The sequence below is a fragment of the Melanostigma gelatinosum genome, assembly GCF_949748355.1.
Source record: "Melanostigma gelatinosum genome assembly, chromosome: 6".
Classification (NCBI taxonomy): Eukaryota; Metazoa; Chordata; class Actinopteri; order Perciformes; family Zoarcidae; genus Melanostigma; species Melanostigma gelatinosum.
Window position 1 is genome coordinate 3663313 of NC_136639.1, and position 19891 is coordinate 3683203.

At 51.9% G+C, this 19891-nt stretch overlaps 1 protein-coding gene and 2 pseudogenes across 3 annotated transcripts in view; 2 read left to right on the forward strand and 1 right to left on the reverse strand.

Moving 5' to 3' along the window:
- The window catches only part of LOC306778527 (SEC14-like protein 2), a 31049-nt gene that overhangs the window by 4126 nt on the left and 7032 nt on the right, over positions 1 to 19891 (reverse strand). The window contains exons 4-9 of the mRNA XM_079270043.1: positions 18990 to 19052; positions 18671 to 18859; positions 17970 to 18065; positions 17778 to 17838; positions 17577 to 17660; positions 17369 to 17475 (exon numbers count right to left, since the gene is read on the reverse strand). Coding sequence (XP_079126169.1) covers positions 17369 to 17475; positions 17577 to 17660; positions 17778 to 17838; positions 17970 to 18065; positions 18671 to 18859; positions 18990 to 19052 — 600 coding nt within the window. The remainder of the gene's footprint in view (positions 1 to 17368; positions 17476 to 17576; positions 17661 to 17777; positions 17839 to 17969; positions 18066 to 18670; positions 18860 to 18989; positions 19053 to 19891) is intronic.
- On the forward strand, positions 1070 to 5943 carry LOC306778942 (annotated as a pseudogene). The gene is made up of 2 exons: positions 1070 to 5226; positions 5716 to 5943. The product of its transcript is annotated as an uncharacterized misc_RNA (transcript).
- On the forward strand, positions 8397 to 12648 carry LOC306778943 (annotated as a pseudogene). The gene has a single exon. The product of its transcript is annotated as an uncharacterized misc_RNA (transcript).

Here is a 19891-nt window from a genome sequence, read left to right on the forward strand (position 1 = left end):
ACTGCCAATACCCAGAAACCCAACCCAAAAGATTATCCTTCCACCCACCTGTTCAGCAACCCAGCCACCCCCACTTGGATTCCCCCCCAGCTACCATTGGGTGCACTGCTCCGGAAACTCTAAAATAACACAAATACACCATTACATATCCCTTAATTATACAGAATTTCCCCAGCACATGAAATACATAAAATGAATATACCTGAAACAGCCATCCCCCAAACACACGCTGTCCCCTCCGTAACTGACGCCTCTCAGACACTGCGCTACTGACGCAACGTATGCGGCCTCACCATACGGCTCCACTTGTTGTGGGAGAGAAAGCAGGTGGACTCGCACCCCCCCCCCCCCCTGCTTGTGGCGGCGGAGACCGAGAGCAGATTCAGCACAGCCGCTCGTGACGGCGGAGAGAAAGACACAGGACGCGAGTTGCCAGCAGGTGCCTCTTTTCACCTAATCAGGACCGTGCACCTCATTACTGGTCCGACGGACCCACTAGTTACACAGTCAGTTCCACTTGGTTACATCCACCCCCCCCTTAATCACTCAGTGTCCCACTGATGGCCTATGCCCCCTCCAGATCCCACATCACCCTTCCCCAATCCTTCAGCTAACCCTGAAAGAACCTGTTTCAGCACCGCCTCGCAAGTCTGCTGCAACTGCGTCACCCCCACCGGAGCTACTCCCTCCTCCCTGAAATGGCTTACCGCAGACCTCGGCAGCCGGTGCGGGTTAGAATGAACCCCCGCAGTAGCACGCTTGGACCTCCGAAGTGGAGGTGATGGCGAAGGCACAGGTAATGGCAGTGTCCGTGGCGAATGCAAGACATGTGTACTCTCGCCTGCACTCCGTTCCTCCCCGCCCACAGAGGGGGCAGCCCCCGTTGGACGGGGGGGAGACAGCCCTTCTAAGCCACCCTCTCGCTCCCTTTCCTTTTTTTCCCTCCCAATGCTCCCCTGCGCCCCCGGCCCAGACCATCGCAAGCAGAGAGTCGTCCGAATCGGACTCCACATCAGGAAGTGAGGACCCAGCCACTCCCTGGTGCCCCAGTTCCTGCTCTGCCATCTGTACGCCTGGCCCACAAACACGCAACTCATGCCGATGTAAATTGCGTTGTGGTTTCGAGAAATCAATCGGGACCACAGAATACACAGGCAGGTCCCCACCCAGCTGAGCTATGACTCGGTGAGGGGTGGGAAGCCACACATCCTGAATCTTATGCCTACCCGAAAACTGACGATTCCTAACATATACCAATTGGCCTGGCTGTAAAGGATGGTCGCCTACAGGCCTGCCTGCATACCTTTTACGAGCTTCCGCTGCCTGCTCCATGTTCTTTCTAGCCCGAGCGTAGGCACAGCCCAACCTCCTCTGATGTTCCTCAACCCACTCGTGCATATTACCGTCAAACTCCTCCCTATCCTGTCCCAGCCAGACATCCAGCGGAACCACTGGAGCCCTCCCGAACATAAGAAAATACGGCGAATAGCCCGTACTTTGATGTTCAGTGGTGTTATAAGCATACAGCAGCTCCGGGAGGTATTCAACCCACTTCCTTTTCTGCTCCGGGCGCAGGGTACGCAACAGATCATGCAGCGTCCTATTAAAACGCTCACACTGTCCGTTCCCCTGGGCATGATAGGGGGTAAGTGCTCATTTTTTCAGTCCGAAGTCGTTTACCTGGGACATGTCATTTCAGCTACTGGAGTGGCTACTGATCCGGAGAAGATTCGGGCGGTTGCAGAGTGGCGTCGACCGCAGAGTGTGGCGGAGGTGAAATCATTCCTGGGTTTCGCTAGTTTCTACAGGAGGTTTGTGAGAAACTTTGCTAAATTGGCAGTCCCCCTCCACGCTCTGTCCACACTGCTGTCAGCTAAAGGGGGGAGGAAAGCCTCTTCGCTCCCCGGGTTTGGCCAGTTGTGGGATGCCACCTGTGAAGATGCTTTTGAAACATTAAAACAAAAGTTAATTTCCGCTCCCGTGTTGGGGTATGCAGATTTTAGCAAGCCATTCTTCCTGGAGATTGATGCTAGCCATCAAGGGTTGGGGGCTGTTTTGTCGCAAGAGGGGGAGGGACAGCGACGGCCGGTTGCATATGCAAGTCGGGGCCTCCGGTCGTCGGAGCGGAATATGGAGAACTATAGCGCCATGAAATTGGAGCTGTTGGGGTTGAAGTGGGCAGTTACGGATAAATTTAAGGATTATCTGATGGGGACCAAGTTTACAGTGTTTACGGATAACAATCCGCTAAGCCATTTGAACACCGCAAAGCTTGGAGCTGTAGAACAGAGATGGGTGTCTGAACTGGCTCAGTTTGACTTTCAGTTGGTGTATCGGCCAGGTAGCCAGAATGCGGGGGCGGATGCTCTCTCTAGGCAGTATGTAGAGCAGAAGGGGACAGAGGGGGGAGGAGTGGCGCAAAGTTTTCAGGACACACGTAGTGTTCTGTCCAAACCCCATCGAACGGCTCTGTGTCAGGAAACCAGTGCCAGCCCCCAGCAAGCTTCTATGTCTAGCTTTCCCTCATTTGACATGTCGGCCTTGGCTAGTCTACAGCAGGTAGATTCCGTAATATCAGCTTTTCGAACATACTGGGTGAGGGGTGTGAAACCTGGTAGGGACGAGAGGTTGCAGGAATGTGACAAAACAATTGCACTTCTGAGACAATGGGGAAGGATTGTGGAGCTTGGGGGTGTGCTGTACCGGACGCTGTGTGATCAGAAGGAGGGAGAGATTAAGCAGCTTTTGTTGCCAGCAGTATTGCACCGGGAGGTGCTTGCTCGCATGCACTCTGACCATGGGCACCAAGGAGTGGAAAGAACAAAGAGCCAGCGGGTCTGTGTGGACCTCCCCCGCCGACTGTGCGCCCTTTGTATACTCTCTAAAGTGAGAGGGTCTTCAGTCCGAGGGTCTGGTTATGGAGGAGGAGCTGTGCCGCCTGCGGAGCCAAGCAGAGCTTCACAGGATGCAGACCACGGTCATCGCCACCCTGGAGAGAGACAGGGACACGCTACGCAGCACCATGGAAGCCCAGCGCACCGCCCAGCGCAAGAGTGACCAGCTAGAGCTCTCCTCTCAGACTCTCAGGGCAGAGGTGGAACGACAAGGTCGGAGTTTGGAGACTTCTCGTCGTTGGGAAGAGGAGCTGGAGGCAGAGCTCTGTGAGGCAACTGTGGAGGCCGAATCTCTGGCCTGGGCGCGAGACCAGGCGCTGCTGGAGGCGTTAAGGCTGGAGCAGGAGAAGGAGCTGTGTCAGTCGGAGCTGGACAGACAACGGAAGGAAGGGAGGCAGAGAGAGAGAGAGGCAGCGAGGCTGAGGCAGCAGCTGGAGAGCACAACCCTGGCTCTGGAGCACAGCAACCAGAGCTCGGGCCCTGGACGCTGAACACAGGCACACACACACACACTCCTGTTCACACACTTAACCCCGATCACAAGCTGAGACGTGGGTGTCAGCTACAGGACCTTGAGAAGGAGTTCAGCACTCGATTAACCAGCATGGAGGAGGGTAAACAGCAGCTGCAGGAGCAGTATGCAGATGCTCAGGCCAAGATTAATTCACTGTCCCAGGACCTTTCCAATGAGCAGGAACGTTCCCAGAAACTGTCCACTGAAGTCGAACGTCTGTGCCAGAAACTACAGAAAGCTGAGGCTGAACTAAAGACGACAACCGGTTCTCTCAACCAATCACAGGAGAGAATAGAGTCGCTCTGCCAGAGCCTTAAAAAAAGTGAATCTCTTCTCCACTTGGAAAAGAGAAGAGGAAGTGTGGAGGTGGACACTACGTCCAATTCAAATTCAGACTCCTCAGACAAAGCACACATTTCTCAGGCACGCGCCCAGGAGACGTCACATCTGGATCAATCCCCTGCAGCTGGCAAAGGTCGTGATCTTTCCTTGACCCATGGTTATACCACAGGAGAGACAGAGAGGCAGCTGAGTGAGCAGTTGATAGAGCTGGAAAGAGAGAAAGCGGTGGTGATTGCAGAACAGGAGGCTTTGCTGTCGCGGCTGTCTCAGTCCCAGGAGGCATGTGAGCACCTTAAGGAGCAGCTGGAGGCTCTGCGCCGCCACTCCCTCAGCCTGCAGGACTCCTGCACCAGACTACAGACACTCAACACCCAGCTGCAGGTGGAGCAAGCATCCCTAAGCTCCCAGCATGCAGCAGTGCTGGCGCGCTGCAGTGAGAGCGAGGCCCGCTGTGCGGCTCTGGAGGCAGAGTCCAAGGTGTGGGCGCGGGAGCGCGAGGAGTCGGTGGCCAGGATGGAGGCTCTGAGGCGAGACCACGATCGGATGACTGCTCTCCAGCAGCGGCAGGAGGTGGAGCTGGAGGAGCTGCTGGACAAACACTCTCAGCTGAGGAGCAACAACCGCAGCCTGGAGGCTCAGCACCGGGAGCTGGAGGCCAGGTACAAGGAGCTCTTGGACGGAAAATCCCAGCTGGATGAGAGGGAGGTGAAGATGGAGAGAAAGGAGATGGAAGCAGAGGCCCAGAGGAGACTTGAGAGGGAACGAGAGCTGGAGAGGCTGAAAGAAGACAACGAGAGGCTGCAGGCCCAGCAGAAGGAGGGGTTGGCGTCACAGGCGGAGCTGCTGGTTCAGGGCTCGGTGCTGAGGGCCGAACTGAGCAACTCCCAGCTGGAACGGACGCGACTGGAGGGGGAACTCAGCGGCCTGAGGGAAACCAACCAGAGCCTGGACATCAGCAGCGCCCGCCTCACCAGCCAGTACCAGCTGTTGACTCAGCTGAAGGGGAACATGGAGGAGGAGAACCGACACTTAGCAGAGCAGAACCAGGGCCTGCTGAAGGAGAACCGGGCCTTACTGGAGCAGAGCCTGGAGCGCCGAGACCAGCATTACTCACAGCAGAGGGAGTACCAGAAATCTAACTGGATTGCGGACATGATGAAGAAGCTAATCAAACCGCGGACGCGCCCTCTTCACAGCCCTGGGCAGCGTGGAAAACCTGGCCGACAGCACTGAATTTACATCAGACACACACACACCTCAGCCTGGAGGAATTGCAGTTGACAAATGCATGGCCGTCGTAAGCTGGGATCCCGTCACGGCTGGGGGGGGCTTGGGCTGGCAAGAGCAGGTTCTGGAGTCTCCCAATCCTTCAGTCCCGGTGACCACAAAACACCACCCCGCCTGCGGCTGTGCTCCAGCCAGAACAACTCCGCTGTCCTCTGGGAGGGACAAAGACGCGAAGCAAACACACGCCAGGCACCTGCTGGCAAACCGAGAATGCCAACCCCCACACTTCATCCGAATCAGACGCCGAATCCTGCTCAACATCTGATGCCAACTGCTCCATTTCATAAAACCGCTTGATTACGTTCATGCCCAATATGCAAGGAACAGCTATTTTCCGATGGAATGTCGCGGTGTCCGTAGGGTCCCGAACAACCAGAATGCCCCTCCCACTTGCCACCTTGCCCAAGGCACAGACATCCCTCTCGAAATACCCCAGGTAAGGAATGCCCAACCCATTTGCCGACGACAGGGAAAGCCACTCACAGGTTTTAAGAGTTGGCCTAAAATGCTGCTCAAAAAATGTCTCTGTAATAGTTGACACGTTAGACCCAGTGTCTAGGAGGCATTTAACCTTCACATCCCCCAACAAAATTTCCACAGTTGGACATTTGCCGACCAAACATTCATATTCCTGCTTTGGAACTTCAAAGTGTGAGCCCGACTGAACCCCACCTGTAGCTGGACTCCTTACCACAGGGGGGGAGAGTTTCCCTGCTGCTCAGCTACTTGGGCAAACCTGTCACGGGAGACCTCATGGCGCAACACCGGAGCTGCCCCTCTGTTTGGTGCTCGTACCCGACACTGTCGCGCCATGTGACCCGCAACCCGACATTTAAAACAAATAGGCTGACCATCAGCGTCAAACCTCGGCTGATCCCCACGTACCCCCTGCCAGCTAATCCCTAGACCGGACAAATCAGACACTTTCTGTGCCAAATCAAAAATCTGAGCCTGCTGTTTCTTAAGCGTGCTCTCAACCTGGACCTGCTGTTGCTTTAAAGTTTGCAGAATTTCCACCAGCAGTGGGTCCGGTTCGGGGAGGGCAGCCGCAACAATTGTATTGGACTCAACAGCTCCCATCTCACATGAGTTTGTCACCCGCCGACTCTGACCACCCGCTGGCTCTCCATCGTCCCACCTCAACGCCTCCTCGCGTAACCCAAAGAAAGTGATTTTATTATTCTGCCGAATCACCTTCTTTAGCTCTCTACGGAGTGCTAAATCCCGAACGTTCTCGGCAAATTGGTCACGTAAAGCAAAGTCACTACACCAGGCCTGCTTGATGTCACAATGATTAATAGCATCAATAATAGCCATCAGCCCGTGCGAATACTCCCTGACAGATTCCCTTTCTCGCTGCCTCCGGTCGAAAAATAGTTTTTGCAATCTGGTCAGGGAATCAGGCTGCCCATATACTTCCTTCAGGATCTCCAGAATGCGCCTAGGGTCTCTCCTCTCACTCCGAGACCGATAACGTACCTCCTGTCTGGCTTCCCCACCCAAATGGTCATAAATGTACATCGCCTTCTCAGTATCCTCAAAATGACGATAACCCAAAACTGCATTTATCTCATCCAACCACTCGTAAAACTCAGCACAGGACCCTTCATTGAAAACCGGACACTTTTTTTCCTTTGGTACGTAAATGACACGCTCTCTGCCCCTCGGCCCAGCAGCACCATCCCCCAGTACTCCCGTTTCCTCCGGTTGTGGGGAAGACGGGGCGTGGGATGTAACGGGAGACCCCGGTCGTTGCAACTGTTCATTCAAGGAGTCATTAATGTCTTTTAAGGCCGCCATAGCTGCCTTGTCCGCCACCACCCTCTCTTTCAGGGCCTGTAGCTGCTCTTGAAGTTCGTCCATCTTCACCAGCTGACGACCCCGGCTCTTGTAGCCGTGTAGACTTCGTGAGACCCACTGCCTTGGTCTAAAATCGTTTGCCTTCGCACCAGTCCTGCCCCTCCAGCCCTAGACCCAACCAAACTGTCACTGCCTCATTGTACCCTACTCACAGCGCCAAACTGTAGCACCCAGTTACCACAGAGACCCGGTTCACAACACCGTAAAGGCACGTACACACAGGAAGCAGTGTTATAAAAATATAAATGCTTTATTGGTACACCCTATGTGAAGTAACCAGTGACAGCTGGGTTTAGCAGGCAGGAGGAGTTCACAGACCAGGCGATAAGATAGATCTCAAACTATTTAAAGCCAAATAAACAAAACAAAAGACCAAGGCAGCGTCCCACTAACTAGAAAAGAAATGAAAACAAAAACATAAGTACTCACCCATAACTGCCAATACCCAGAAACCCAACCCAAAAGATTATCCTTCCACCCACCTGTTCAGCAACCCAGCCACCCCCACTTGGATTCCCCCCCAGCTACCATTGGGTGCACTGCTCCGGAAACTCTAAAATAACACAAATACACCATTACATATCCCTTAATTATACAGAATTTCCCCAGCACATGAAATACATAAAATGAATATACCTGAAACAGCCATCCCCCAAACACACGCTGTCCCCTCCGTAACTGACGCCTCTCAGACACTGCGCTACTGACGCAACGTATGCGGCCTCACCATACGGCTCCGCTTGTTGTGGGAGAGAAAGCAGGTGGACTCGCACCCCCCCCCTGCTTGTGGCGGCGGAGACCGAGAGCAGATTCAGCACAGCCGCTCGTGACGGCGGAGAGAAAGACACAGGACGCGAGTTGCCAGCAGGTGCCTCTTTTCACCTAATCAGGACCGTGCACCTCATTACTGGTCCGACGGACCCACTAGTTACACAGTCAGTTCCACTTGGTTACATCCACCCCCCCCCTTAATCACTCAGTGTCCCACTGATGGCCTATGCCCCCTCCAGATCCCACATCACCCTTCCCCAATCCTTCAGCTAACCCTGAAAGAACCTGTTTCAGCACCGCCTCGCAAGTCTGCTGCAACTGCGTCACCCCCACCGGAGCTACTCCCTCCTCCCTGAAATGGCTTACCGCAGACCTCGGCAGCCGGTGCGGGTTAGAATGAACCCCCGCAGTAGCACGCTTGGACCTCCGAAGTGGAGGTGATGGCGAAGGCACAGGTAATGGCAGTGTCCGTGGCGAATGCAAGACATGTGTACTCTCGCCTGCACTCCGTTCCTCCCCGCCCACAGAGGGGGCAGCCCCCGTTGGACGGGGGGGAGACAGCCCTTCTAAGCCACCCTCTCGCTCCCTTTCCTTTTTTTCCCTCCCAATGCTCCCCTGCGCCCCCGGCCCAGACCATCGCAAGCAGAGAGTCGTCCGAATCGGACTCCACATCAGGAAGTGAGGACCCAGCCACTCCCTGGTGCCCCAGTTCCTGCTCTGCCATCTGTACGCCTGGCCCACAAACACGCAACTCATGCCGATGTAAATTGCGTTGTGGTTTCGAGAAATCAATCGGGACCACAGAATACACAGGCAGGTCCCCACCCAGCTGAGCTATGACTCGGTGAGGGGTGGGAAGCCACACATCCTGAATCTTATGCCTACCCGAAAACTGACGATTCCTAACATATACCAATTGGCCTGGCTGTAAAGGATGGTCGCCTACAGGCCTGCCTGCATACCTTTTACGAGCTTCCGCTGCCTGCTCCATGTTCTTTCTAGCCCGAGCGTAGGCACAGCCCAACCTCCTCTGATGTTCCTCAACCCACTCGTGCATATTACCGTCAAACTCCTCCCTATCCTGTCCCAGCCAGACATCCAGCGGAACCACTGGAGCCCTCCCGAACATAAGAAAATACGGCGAATAGCCCGTACTTTGATGTTCAGTGGTGTTATAAGCATACAGCAGCTCCGGGAGGTATTCAACCCACTTCCTTTTCTGCTCCGGGCGCAGGGTACGCAACAGATCATGCAGCGTCCTATTAAAACGCTCACACTGTCCGTTCCCCTGGGCATGATAGGGGGTAAGTGCTCATTTTTTCAGTCCGAAGTCGTTTACCTGGGACATGTCATTTCAGCTACTGGAGTGGCTACTGATCCGGAGAAGATTCGGGCGGTTGCAGAGTGGCGTCGACCGCAGAGTGTGGCGGAGGTGAAATCATTCCTGGGTTTCGCTAGTTTCTACAGGAGGTTTGTGAGAAACTTTGCTAAATTGGCAGTCCCCCTCCACGCTCTGTCCACACTGCTGTCAGCTAAAGGGGGGAGGAAAGCCTCTTCGCTCCCCGGGTTTGGCCAGTTGTGGGATGCCACCTGTGAAGATGCTTTTGAAACATTAAAACAAAAGTTAATTTCCGCTCCCGTGTTGGGGTATGCAGATTTTAGCAAGCCATTCTTCCTGGAGATTGATGCTAGCCATCAAGGGTTGGGGGCTGTTTTGTCGCAAGAGGGGGAGGGACAGCGACGGCCGGTTGCATATGCAAGTCGGGGCCTCCGGTCGTCGGAGCGGAATATGGAGAACTATAGCGCCATGAAATTGGAGCTGTTGGGGTTGAAGTGGGCAGTTACGGATAAATTTAAGGATTATCTGATGGGGACCAAGTTTACAGTGTTTACGGATAACAATCCGCTAAGCCATTTGAACACCGCAAAGCTTGGAGCTGTAGAACAGAGATGGGTGTCTGAACTGGCTCAGTTTGACTTTCAGTTGGTGTATCGGCCAGGTAGCCAGAATGCGGGGGCGGATGCTCTCTCTAGGCAGTATGTAGAGCAGAAGGGGACAGAGGGGGGAGGAGTGGCGCAAAGTTTTCAGGACACACGTAGTGTTCTGTCCAAACCCCATCGAACGGCTCTGTGTCAGGAAACCAGTGCCAGCCCCCAGCAAGCTTCTATGTCTAGCTTTCCCTCATTTGACATGTCGGCCTTGGCTAGTCTACAGCAGGTAGATTCCGTAATATCAGCTTTTCGAACATACTGGGTGAGGGGTGTGAAACCTGGTAGGGACGAGAGGTTGCAGGAATGTGACAAAACAATTGCACTTCTGAGACAATGGGGAAGGATTGTGGAGCTTGGGGGTGTGCTGTACCGGACGCTGTGTGATCAGAAGGAGGGAGAGATTAAGCAGCTTTTGTTGCCAGCAGTATTGCACCGGGAGGTGCTTGCTCGCATGCACTCTGACCATGGGCACCAAGGAGTGGAAAGAACAAAGAGCCAGCGGGTCTGTGTGGACCTCCCCCGCCGACTGTGCGCCCTTTGTATACTCTCTAAAGTGAGAGGGTCTTCAGTCCGAGGGTCTGGTTATGGAGGAGGAGCTGTGCCGCCTGCGGAGCCAAGCAGAGCTTCACAGGATGCAGACCACGGTCATCGCCACCCTGGAGAGAGACAGGGACACGCTACGCAGCACCATGGAAGCCCTGCGCACCGCCCAGCGCAAGAGTGACCAGCTAGAGCTCTCCTCTCAGACTCTCAGGGCAGAGGTGGAACGACAAGGTCGGAGTTTGGAGACTTCTCGTCGTTGGGAAGAGGAGCTGGAGGCAGAGCTCTGTGAGGCAACTGTGGAGGCCGAATCTCTGGCCTGGGCGCGAGACCAGGCGCTGCTGGAGGCGTTAAGGCTGGAGCAGGAGAAGGAGCTGTGTCAGTCGGAGCTGGACAGACAACGGAAGGAAGGGAGGCAGAGAGAGAGAGAGGCAGCGAGGCTGAGGCAGCAGCTGGAGAGCACAACCCTGGCTCTGGAGCACAGCAACCAGAGCTCGGGCCCTGGACGCTGAACACAGGCACACACACACACACACTCCTGTTCACACACTTAACCCCGATCACAAGCTGAGACGTGGGTGTCAGCTACAGGACCTTGAGAAGGAGTTCAGCACTCGATTAACCAGCATGGAGGAGGGTAAACAGCAGCTGCAGGAGCAGTATGCAGATGCTCAGGCCAAGATTAATTCACTGTCCCAGGACCTTTCCAATGAGCAGGAACGTTCCCAGAAACTGTCCACTGAAGTCGAACGTCTGTGCCAGAAACTACAGAAAGCTGAGGCTGAACTAAAGACGACAACCGGTTCTCTCAACCAATCACAGGAGAGAATAGAGTCGCTCTGCCAGAGCCTTAAAAAAAGTGAATCTCTTCTCCACTTGGAAAAGAGAAGAGGAAGTGTGGAGGTGGACACTACGTCCAATTCAAATTCAGACTCCTCAGACAAAGCACACATTTCTCAGGCACGCGCCCAGGAGACGTCACATCTGGATCAATCCCCTGCAGCTGGCAAAGGTCGTGATCTTTCCTTGACCCATGGTTATACCACAGGAGAGACAGAGAGGCAGCTGAGTGAGCAGTTGATAGAGCTGGAAAGAGAGAAAGCGGTGGTGATTGCAGAACAGGAGGCTTTGCTGTCGCGGCTGTCTCAGTCCCAGGAGGCATGTGAGCACCTTAAGGAGCAGCTGGAGGCTCTGCGCCGCCACTCCCTCAGCCTGCAGGACTCCTGCACCAGACTACAGACACTCAACACCCAGCTGCAGGTGGAGCAAGCATCCCTAAGCTCCCAGCATGCAGCAGTGCTGGCGCGCTGCAGTGAGAGCGAGGCCCGCTGTGCGGCTCTGGAGGCAGAGTCCAAGGTGTGGGCGCGGGAGCGCGAGGAGTCGGTGGCCAGGATGGAGGCTCTGAGGCGAGACCACGATCGGATGACTGCTCTCCAGCAGCGGCAGGAGGTGGAGCTGGAGGAGCTGCTGGACAAACACTCTCAGCTGAGGAGCAACAACCGCAGCCTGGAGGCTCAGCACCGGGAGCTGGAGGCCAGGTACAAGGAGCTCTTGGACGGAAAATCCCAGCTGGATGAGAGGGAGGTGAAGATGGAGAGAAAGGAGATGGAAGCAGAGGCCCAGAGGAGACTTGAGAGGGAACGAGAGCTGGAGAGGCTGAAAGAAGACAACGAGAGGCTGCAGGCCCAGCAGAAGGAGGGGTTGGCGTCACAGGCGGAGCTGCTGGTTCAGGGCTCGGTGCTGAGGGCCGAACTGAGCAACTCCCAGCTGGAACGGACGCGACTGGAGGGGGAACTCAGCGGCCTGAGGGAAACCAACCAGAGCCTGGACATCAGCAGCGCCCGCCTCACCAGCCAGTACCAGCTGTTGACTCAGCTGAAGGGGAACATGGAGGAGGAGAACCGACACTTAGCAGAGCAGAACCAGGGCCTGCTGAAGGAGAACCGGGCCTTACTGGAGCAGAGCCTGGAGCGCCGAGACCAGCATTACTCACAGCAGAGGGAGTACCAGAAATCGAACTGGATTGCGGACATGATGAAGAAGCTAATCAAACCGCGGGGAGGAGGAAGAGAGGGACGCGCCCTCTTCACAGCCCTGGGCAGCGTGGAAAACCTGGCCGACAGCACTGAATTTACATCAGACACACACACACCTCAGCCTGGAGGAATTGCAGTTGACAAATGCATGGCCGTCGTAAGCTGGGATCCCGTCACGGCTGGGGGGGGCTTGGGCTGGCAAGAGCAGGTTCTGGAGTCTCCCAATCCTTCAGTCCCGGTGACCACAAAACACCACCCCGCCTGCGGCTGTGCTCCAGCCAGAACAACTCCGCTGTCCTCTGGGAGGGACAAAGACGCGAAGCAAACACACGCCAGGCACCTGCTGGCAAACCGAGAATGCCAACCCCCACACTTCATCCGAATCAGACGCCGAATCCTGCTCAACATCTGATGCCAACTGCTCCATTTCATAAAACCGCTTGATTACGTTCATGCCCAATATGCAAGGAACAGCTATTTTCCGATGGAATGTCGCGGTGTCCGTAGGGTCCCGAACAACCAGAATGCCCCTCCCACTTGCCACCTTGCCCAAGGCACAGACATCCCTCTCGAAATACCCCAGGTAAGGAATGCCCAACCCATTTGCCGACGACAGGGAAAGCCACTCACAGGTTTTAAGAGTTGGCCTAAAATGCTGCTCAAAAAATGTCTCTGTAATAGTTGACACGTTAGACCCAGTGTCTAGGAGGCATTTAACCTTCACATCCCCCAACAAAATTTCCACAGTTGGACATTTGCCGACCAAACATTCATATTCCTGCTTTGGAACTTCAAAGTGTGAGCCCGACTGAACCCCACCTGTAGCTGGACTCCTTACCACAGGGGGGGAGAGTTTCCCTGCTGCTCAGCTACTTGGGCAAACCTGTCACGGGAGACCTCATGGCGCAACACCGGAGCTGCCCCTCTGTTTGGTGCTCGTACCCGACACTGTCGCGCCATGTGACCCGCAACCCGACATTTAAAACAAATAGGCTGACCATCAGCGTCAAACCTCGGCTGATCCCCACGTACCCCCTGCCAGCTAATCCCTAGACCGGACAAATCAGACACTTTCTGTGCCAAATCAAAAATCTGAGCCTGCTGTTTCTTAAGCGTGCTCTCAACCTGGACCTGCTGTTGCTTTAAAGTTTGCAGAATTTCCACCAGCAGTGGGTCCGGTTCGGGGAGGGCAGCCGCAACAATTGTATTGGACTCAACAGCTCCCATCTCACATGAGTTTGTCACCCGCCGACTCTGACCACCCGCTGGCTCTCCATCGTCCCACCTCAACGCCTCCTCGCGTAACCCAAAGAAAGTGATTTTATTATTCTGCCGAATCACCTTCTTTAGCTCTCTACGGAGTGCTAAATCCCGAACGTTCTCGGCAAATTGGTCACGTAAAGCAAAGTCACTACACCAGGCCTGCTTGATGTCACAATGATTAATAGCATCAATAATAGCCATCAGCCCGTGCGAATACTCCCTGACAGATTCCCTTTCTCGCTGCCTCCGGTCGAAAAATAGTTTTTGCAATCTGGTCAGGGAATCAGGCTGCCCATATACTTCCTTCAGGATCTCCAGAATGCGCCTAGGGTCTCTCCTCTCACTCCGAGACCGATAACGTACCTCCTGTCTGGCTTCCCCACCCAAATGGTCATAAATGTACATCGCCTTCTCAGTATCCTCAAAATGACGATAACCCAAAACTGCATTTATCTCATCCAACCACTCGTAAAACTCAGCACAGGACCCTTCATTGAAAACCGGACACTTTTTTTCCTTTGGTACGTAAATGACACGCTCTCTGCCCCTCGGCCCAGCAGCACCATCCCCCAGTACTCCCGTTTCCTCCGGTTGTGGGGAAGACGGGGCGTGGGATGTAACGGGAGACCCCGGTCGTTGCAACTGTTCATTCAAGGAGTCATTAATGTCTTTTAAGGCCGCCATAGCTGCCTTGTCCGCCACCACCCTCTCTTTCAGGGCCTGTAGCTGCTCTTGAAGTTCGTCCATCTTCACCAGCTGACGACCCCGGCTCTTGTAGCCGTGTAGACTTCGTGAGACCCACTGCCTTGGTCTAAAATCGTTTGCCTTCGCACCAGTCCTGCCCCTCCAGCCCTAGACCCAACCAAACTGTCACTGCCTCATTGTACCCTACTCACAGCGCCAAACTGTAGCACCCAGTTACCACAGAGACCCGGTTCACAACACCGTAAAGGCACGTACACACAGGAAGCAGTGTTATAAAAATATAAATGCTTTATTGGTACACCCTATGTGGAGTAACCAGTGACAGCTGGGTTTAGCAGGCAGGAGGAGTTCACAGACCAGGCGATAAGATAGATCTCAAACTATTTAAAGCCAAATAAACAAAACAAAAGACCAAGGCAGCGTCCCACTAACTAGAAAAGAAATGAAAACAAAAACATAAGTACTCACCCATAACTGCCAATACCCAGAAACCCAACCCAAAAGATTATCCTTCCACCCACCTGTTCAGCAACCCAGCCACCCCCACTTGGATTCCCCCCCAGCTACCATTGGGTGCACTGCTCCGGAAACTCTAAAATAACACAAATACACCATTACATATCCCTTAATTATACTGAATTTCCCCAGCACATGAAATACATAAAATGAATATACCTGAAACAGCCATCCCCCAAACACACGCTGTCCCCTCCGTAACTGACGCCTCTCAGACACTGCGCTACTGACGCAACGTATGCGGCCTCACCATACGGCTCCGCTTGTTGTGGGAGAGAAAGCAGGTGGACTCGCACCCCCCCCCCTGCTTGTGGCGGCGGAGACCGAGAGCAGATTCAGCACAGCCGCTCGTGACGGCGGAGAGAAAGACACAGGACGCGAGTTGCCAGCAGGTGCCTCTTTTCACCTAATCAGGACCGTGCACCTCATTACTGGTCCGACGGACCCACTAGTTACACAGTCAGTTCCACTTGGTTACATCACAGTCAAAGAGTTATTGGTCATATGAAATGATGAAAGGAGAGGAAAAAGAGAAAGCCATCACTTACTGTGACTTTGTCTGAATGCTTGTCATTTTACAGCTTTTGCACAAAAAAAAAAAGTCTCACTTTTCCAAAGTTTATTCACATAAATATGAAACCAATCAACTGTGTTCCCAGTGCAGTGCAGTGCAGTACATGAAGCAACCAACAGAGGGCCGTGAGCGTCAGTTCAATCCAGCAGGTAATAAATAACATAAAATACATATTACAGACACGGTTGCTGTTTCAGACCCGTCTTGAGTATTATTATGAAGGAAGTCGAAGTGAAACCACTTCTATAAAAGTCTTGCAGAAATGTCAAACTTTAACTGAACCGTTATTGGGAAACCGTTAACCGACAAAAAGAAAAAAAGATGCAGAAAGAAAGGCATCACTAAAAGAACGAAAAACACATATCGTCCGTCACAGAGCATCTCTCAGGCTGATTGTTTTGTTTCAGCACATAAATTGTGCAGATTTGACTAAAGCTGAAGCAGGACATGTCAGAAGAACCTCACATGTAAGAAGCAAAAGGCTCAACAGTTTTTAAAGCGAGCAGATCAAAGATTTAAATATTTTCCTGCTGCACAGATCACAGCAATTTAACACAAAACAAAGGGTAACGTCAACCGTGACTGTGTTCTCCCATATCTTTGTGTCTAAGTGACTAATGGGGACAACACCAAGGACACACAGGTAGCTAAAGTAAAAAAAACAGAAAAAGACAACACTTTGAGGCTGAGCGTCTCCATTCCTTGAGTCTTGAATTTCTCTCTTCCTCATCTTTCCTCGGCCCAATTATTTATCTACAGAAACAAACGCAAGGTCAGTTCTCTTGTCTCGCGTATGAACTAAGAGTGCGACTACTCACGCTGCACGTGTTGCTCGGTGCTAAACTGCCGGGTTTGAGCGGGTTTGAGCCGATCTCCAATTAGAGCGTTTGCCATTTCTACGCAGCGGGGCGGGGATGCAGCGGGGAGGAAGTGGACGTGTCTCTTGATGAGTTGAAGTCATTTCTCATCTGCAATTTCCTGTGAATTGTCTGCAAATGTCTGTCATTATAATTCATGCAGCAAAAACATCTGTCCGTCCCACAAATTGCATCCTTTTTTGCATGACTTCCTTCTGGCATGTGTATACCTCTGGCAGAGAGAAACCGTCTCCGTCATGTGTGCAGCTGTGTTGATTCATTCTGCCGGCCTAAAATAGCTCTTTGTTGTTGACACGCTGTGATCAAACCGGCTCTTTCATCACGCGTTACAGGATCCTGGCCACAGCCAGTTGGCAGCGTTAACATTTTATCGAGAACATCTCATTCACTGCCTTCAGTTTGATCCGTTCTTAGCTTGAATGAGACGTTGAACGATCCCTTTTTAGGCAAATTATTCCTTTTTATTTCACGCCTGGCCGTGACAAAACTGCTTGGCGTGGGACCTCGCGTGAAACATGGTTTGCCAGTCAAATGCAAACCCACAACGTTTCATGTGCACAGCATGCATATCAGCCAGACGGTCGCTCGGCAAAGCAAAGCTGAAAGCTGCCAAACTACACGAGCACAGGAGGAAAAAGCAGTGAGGGGAAACGACACAAGGCTAGGAAAACAGAAAACAGATATATATCTATAGATGTATATATTTATTATCTTTTGCTTGAAGTAATTGTAGGATTAAATAACATTTGTATCTACTTTCCATCCAGGTGGAACTCTAAATTAACTCAATAATACTAAATGCAATAAATAATATAAAGATAGGAATAACCCAAGAGTTAAAAAGCCCACGAGCTGTAACATGGCAGCTGCCAAAGCTTTTGGTTTGCGTCTCATGAGACAAAACAACCAGAATTTCAACTTGATTTTAAACGCAACTTAATATATTCAACTTCTAGAGGCAGACACCTGTTTATTTATCAGGAATGTCTTTCATATCTTAACGTCATGAACTAGTCCATTCAGGTAACTCTCAGTGAATCCCAGGAGATATATCCTCATGAATGTGTCTATCAGCACATGTCCAAGTATTCACGGTATCTCAAAATAATTATGCAGCATCTGCACCAGATACCCGGCTCCTCCACCTATTAGTACCTAAAACAAGCAGCACCCATGGGTTGGATTTGCTGGCTCACCTTGGTCCGGCAGCGAGGGTCTCCATCAGGGTCCGTGAGTTTGCCCCCGTATATCATCGGCAGCTCCTCTGCATCGATGTACTTCAGTAAAACCTCCTGCCAGTTAGCTGGAGCGACAACGACGGGTCATGTCATCAGAAAGGAGGGAGCTCAAAAGGGTTTCGATTGGCTGAAATATTCTGTAGAAAAATAAGACGTCGCGTCTCACCCCCGAGGATGTAGATCTTCTGTCTCGTGTTCTCGCTCAGGAAGTGCTTGACGAGGTTGTAGGCCACGGGGAAGAGTTTGGGTGCTGCGGGAGGAAACGTTTAAAAGGTGATGCGCAAACGTTAACCAGTGAAAACTAAATCTGGCTCTGATAAAAGAGGATACAACGATAGCATGACCAACACAGACACACAGGATTTACCTTTTATGACAAAAAGCCTTTTCAAGCCTTCTGGGTAGTTTTCTTCAAACATCTGGAGGATCTGGAGACACAGAGGAACATGTGCTCTATTTGGAACAGTCTGCTTCTCTTTCAAAGGTGCATGTCCACACTGTGTGTGTGTGTGTGTGTGTGTGTGTGTGTGTGTGTGTGTGTGTGTGTGTGTGTGTTTACCTCGCAATATGTTTCTAGAGCAGGCTTCCATAGGTGCTTCAGACCCAGACCTTCTACGTCGTAGATCATGGTGATTGACTCCACGTTCCTCTCAAGCTGGTGACAGAAAGACAGAGAGGCACATTTACTCTGTGAGACGGAACAATAATGCATGAAATATTAAACAAATGTGGTCATTAGTAGAGCAAGCTGGTGGTAAGTGTTTATTCATGGCTCATTCTGGGAACTAATACTTATTGAGAGTAATGTAATGAAACAGAGTGATGAATCCATGAGACATCCGATGGAGACAAAATGAACAACATTAAAACAGACAGATTTTCTGACAAGCTATCCATGGAGATAATACGTAGAATATACATTAGAATCCTTTTTTTAAAGCATTAAGACGCAAAATTACACAGTATTTCACAATAAAGATGAAAGAAAAGTCCAGAAAGTAATCCTACTTCTGTGAGGATCATTTCTTTATTCATTATTGTCCTGCACAATTAATCACCCGGCGACTTTCCTCTTTGATTAATCTCTCAACACCTTGACTCTTGACTCCCTGATGTTTGTTATAACGGACCCGTGTTCCTGGTTACGATCCTCCCACTTCTATACAAACACCATCACGACTCAGCCAAAGACACATTTTGAGTATCAGGCGTGATCAGGAGGACCACTCGGTCTCCGTCCTGTCGTCGGTGCTCTCCTACCCGCTGGGACTGGAGGTTACAATCCTTCTGCAGGGCCTCACAGTCTCTGATCTTGGACTTGATGAAGTCCTGCTTGGAGGCAGACAGGAAGAGGCCTTTGGGGTCCACCGGTCCGATGACGTCGTACCAGATGGGACAGCCCTCGCGATCGTGACCGCACATCCCTCCTGACAGATACTTCTCTATCACCTGCAGACGGCAGTCATTTGAAAAGGTTTTCGTCAGTCGTGTGCTGGAATATTTCCTCAAGAACGTTTTAGGACAGCCAACACCAACCCCACTGTAGGTTGTGGTTTATGAAGTTAAATGTTTTTTTTACCTCTGGTGGACGCCAGTCGGTGAGTATTTCGTCTACTTTTCTCTGTTTCCTGAACTCCAAATGCTGGAAGAAAAGACGAGTGCATGTCAAGTTCAGCAAGACCACTAATCAAATGATTAATAATATACAATACATACATCAAAACATAGGGCTTTTGTTGTACTTTCTGGATAATAGACCGCTTGTTCAGTGGCACAATGTGGTGATTTAAGTGGCTTAGGAGGTTTCAGACAGTATGTGATGTAAAACCTGCCCCGTCAGCAGGAAGGGGATCAGTTACGTACCGCTGTGTAAACACTGCAGTGCACGCATACACGCCAACACATGCTTACAGCCGCAAACACGCCAGCAAAGGGGGAAAGAGATGGTTCAAATAGGCTCACATGCAATTTGAATACACACAGTTACTTGTTTGGGTTCAACACTGGCTTGTTTTATTCAGTTAACTGAATAAAAAGAAGTCTAAAACGTAGCCTCTGCTTACGTTAGCTTCTCCATGCGGTTTGGCTCATTGCTGGATTAGTGTCATTAAGCAGGAGGACGGTGTGGTTATTGATTGAAGGGATCACCAGGAAAATGACGGGTTTCCTCTCAAACACAGGACGGTTGAGACCCAGGATTAGGTCGAGTCAAATTCTAGGCGTGTAGAAAGAGAAGCGGAGCGTTGGCGGTGGCGCCCTGTTCATTCCTTTGACAGATGCTCGGTGGCGCATGAAGCAAAAAAAGTTTGACTTCCGAGTATTAAAAAAATCACGAGCGCTCTTCTGTCTTTTCGGTTCCGCCATGTTTACCTCATCCCCTGGGGTGAATGTTTTCATCGACGAGCTATCAATCACGTCAAGTAGTTGTTCGTAATGGCAGCGACATCTAGTGTTCAAACTGAGAAGTTCAATTTACAGAGA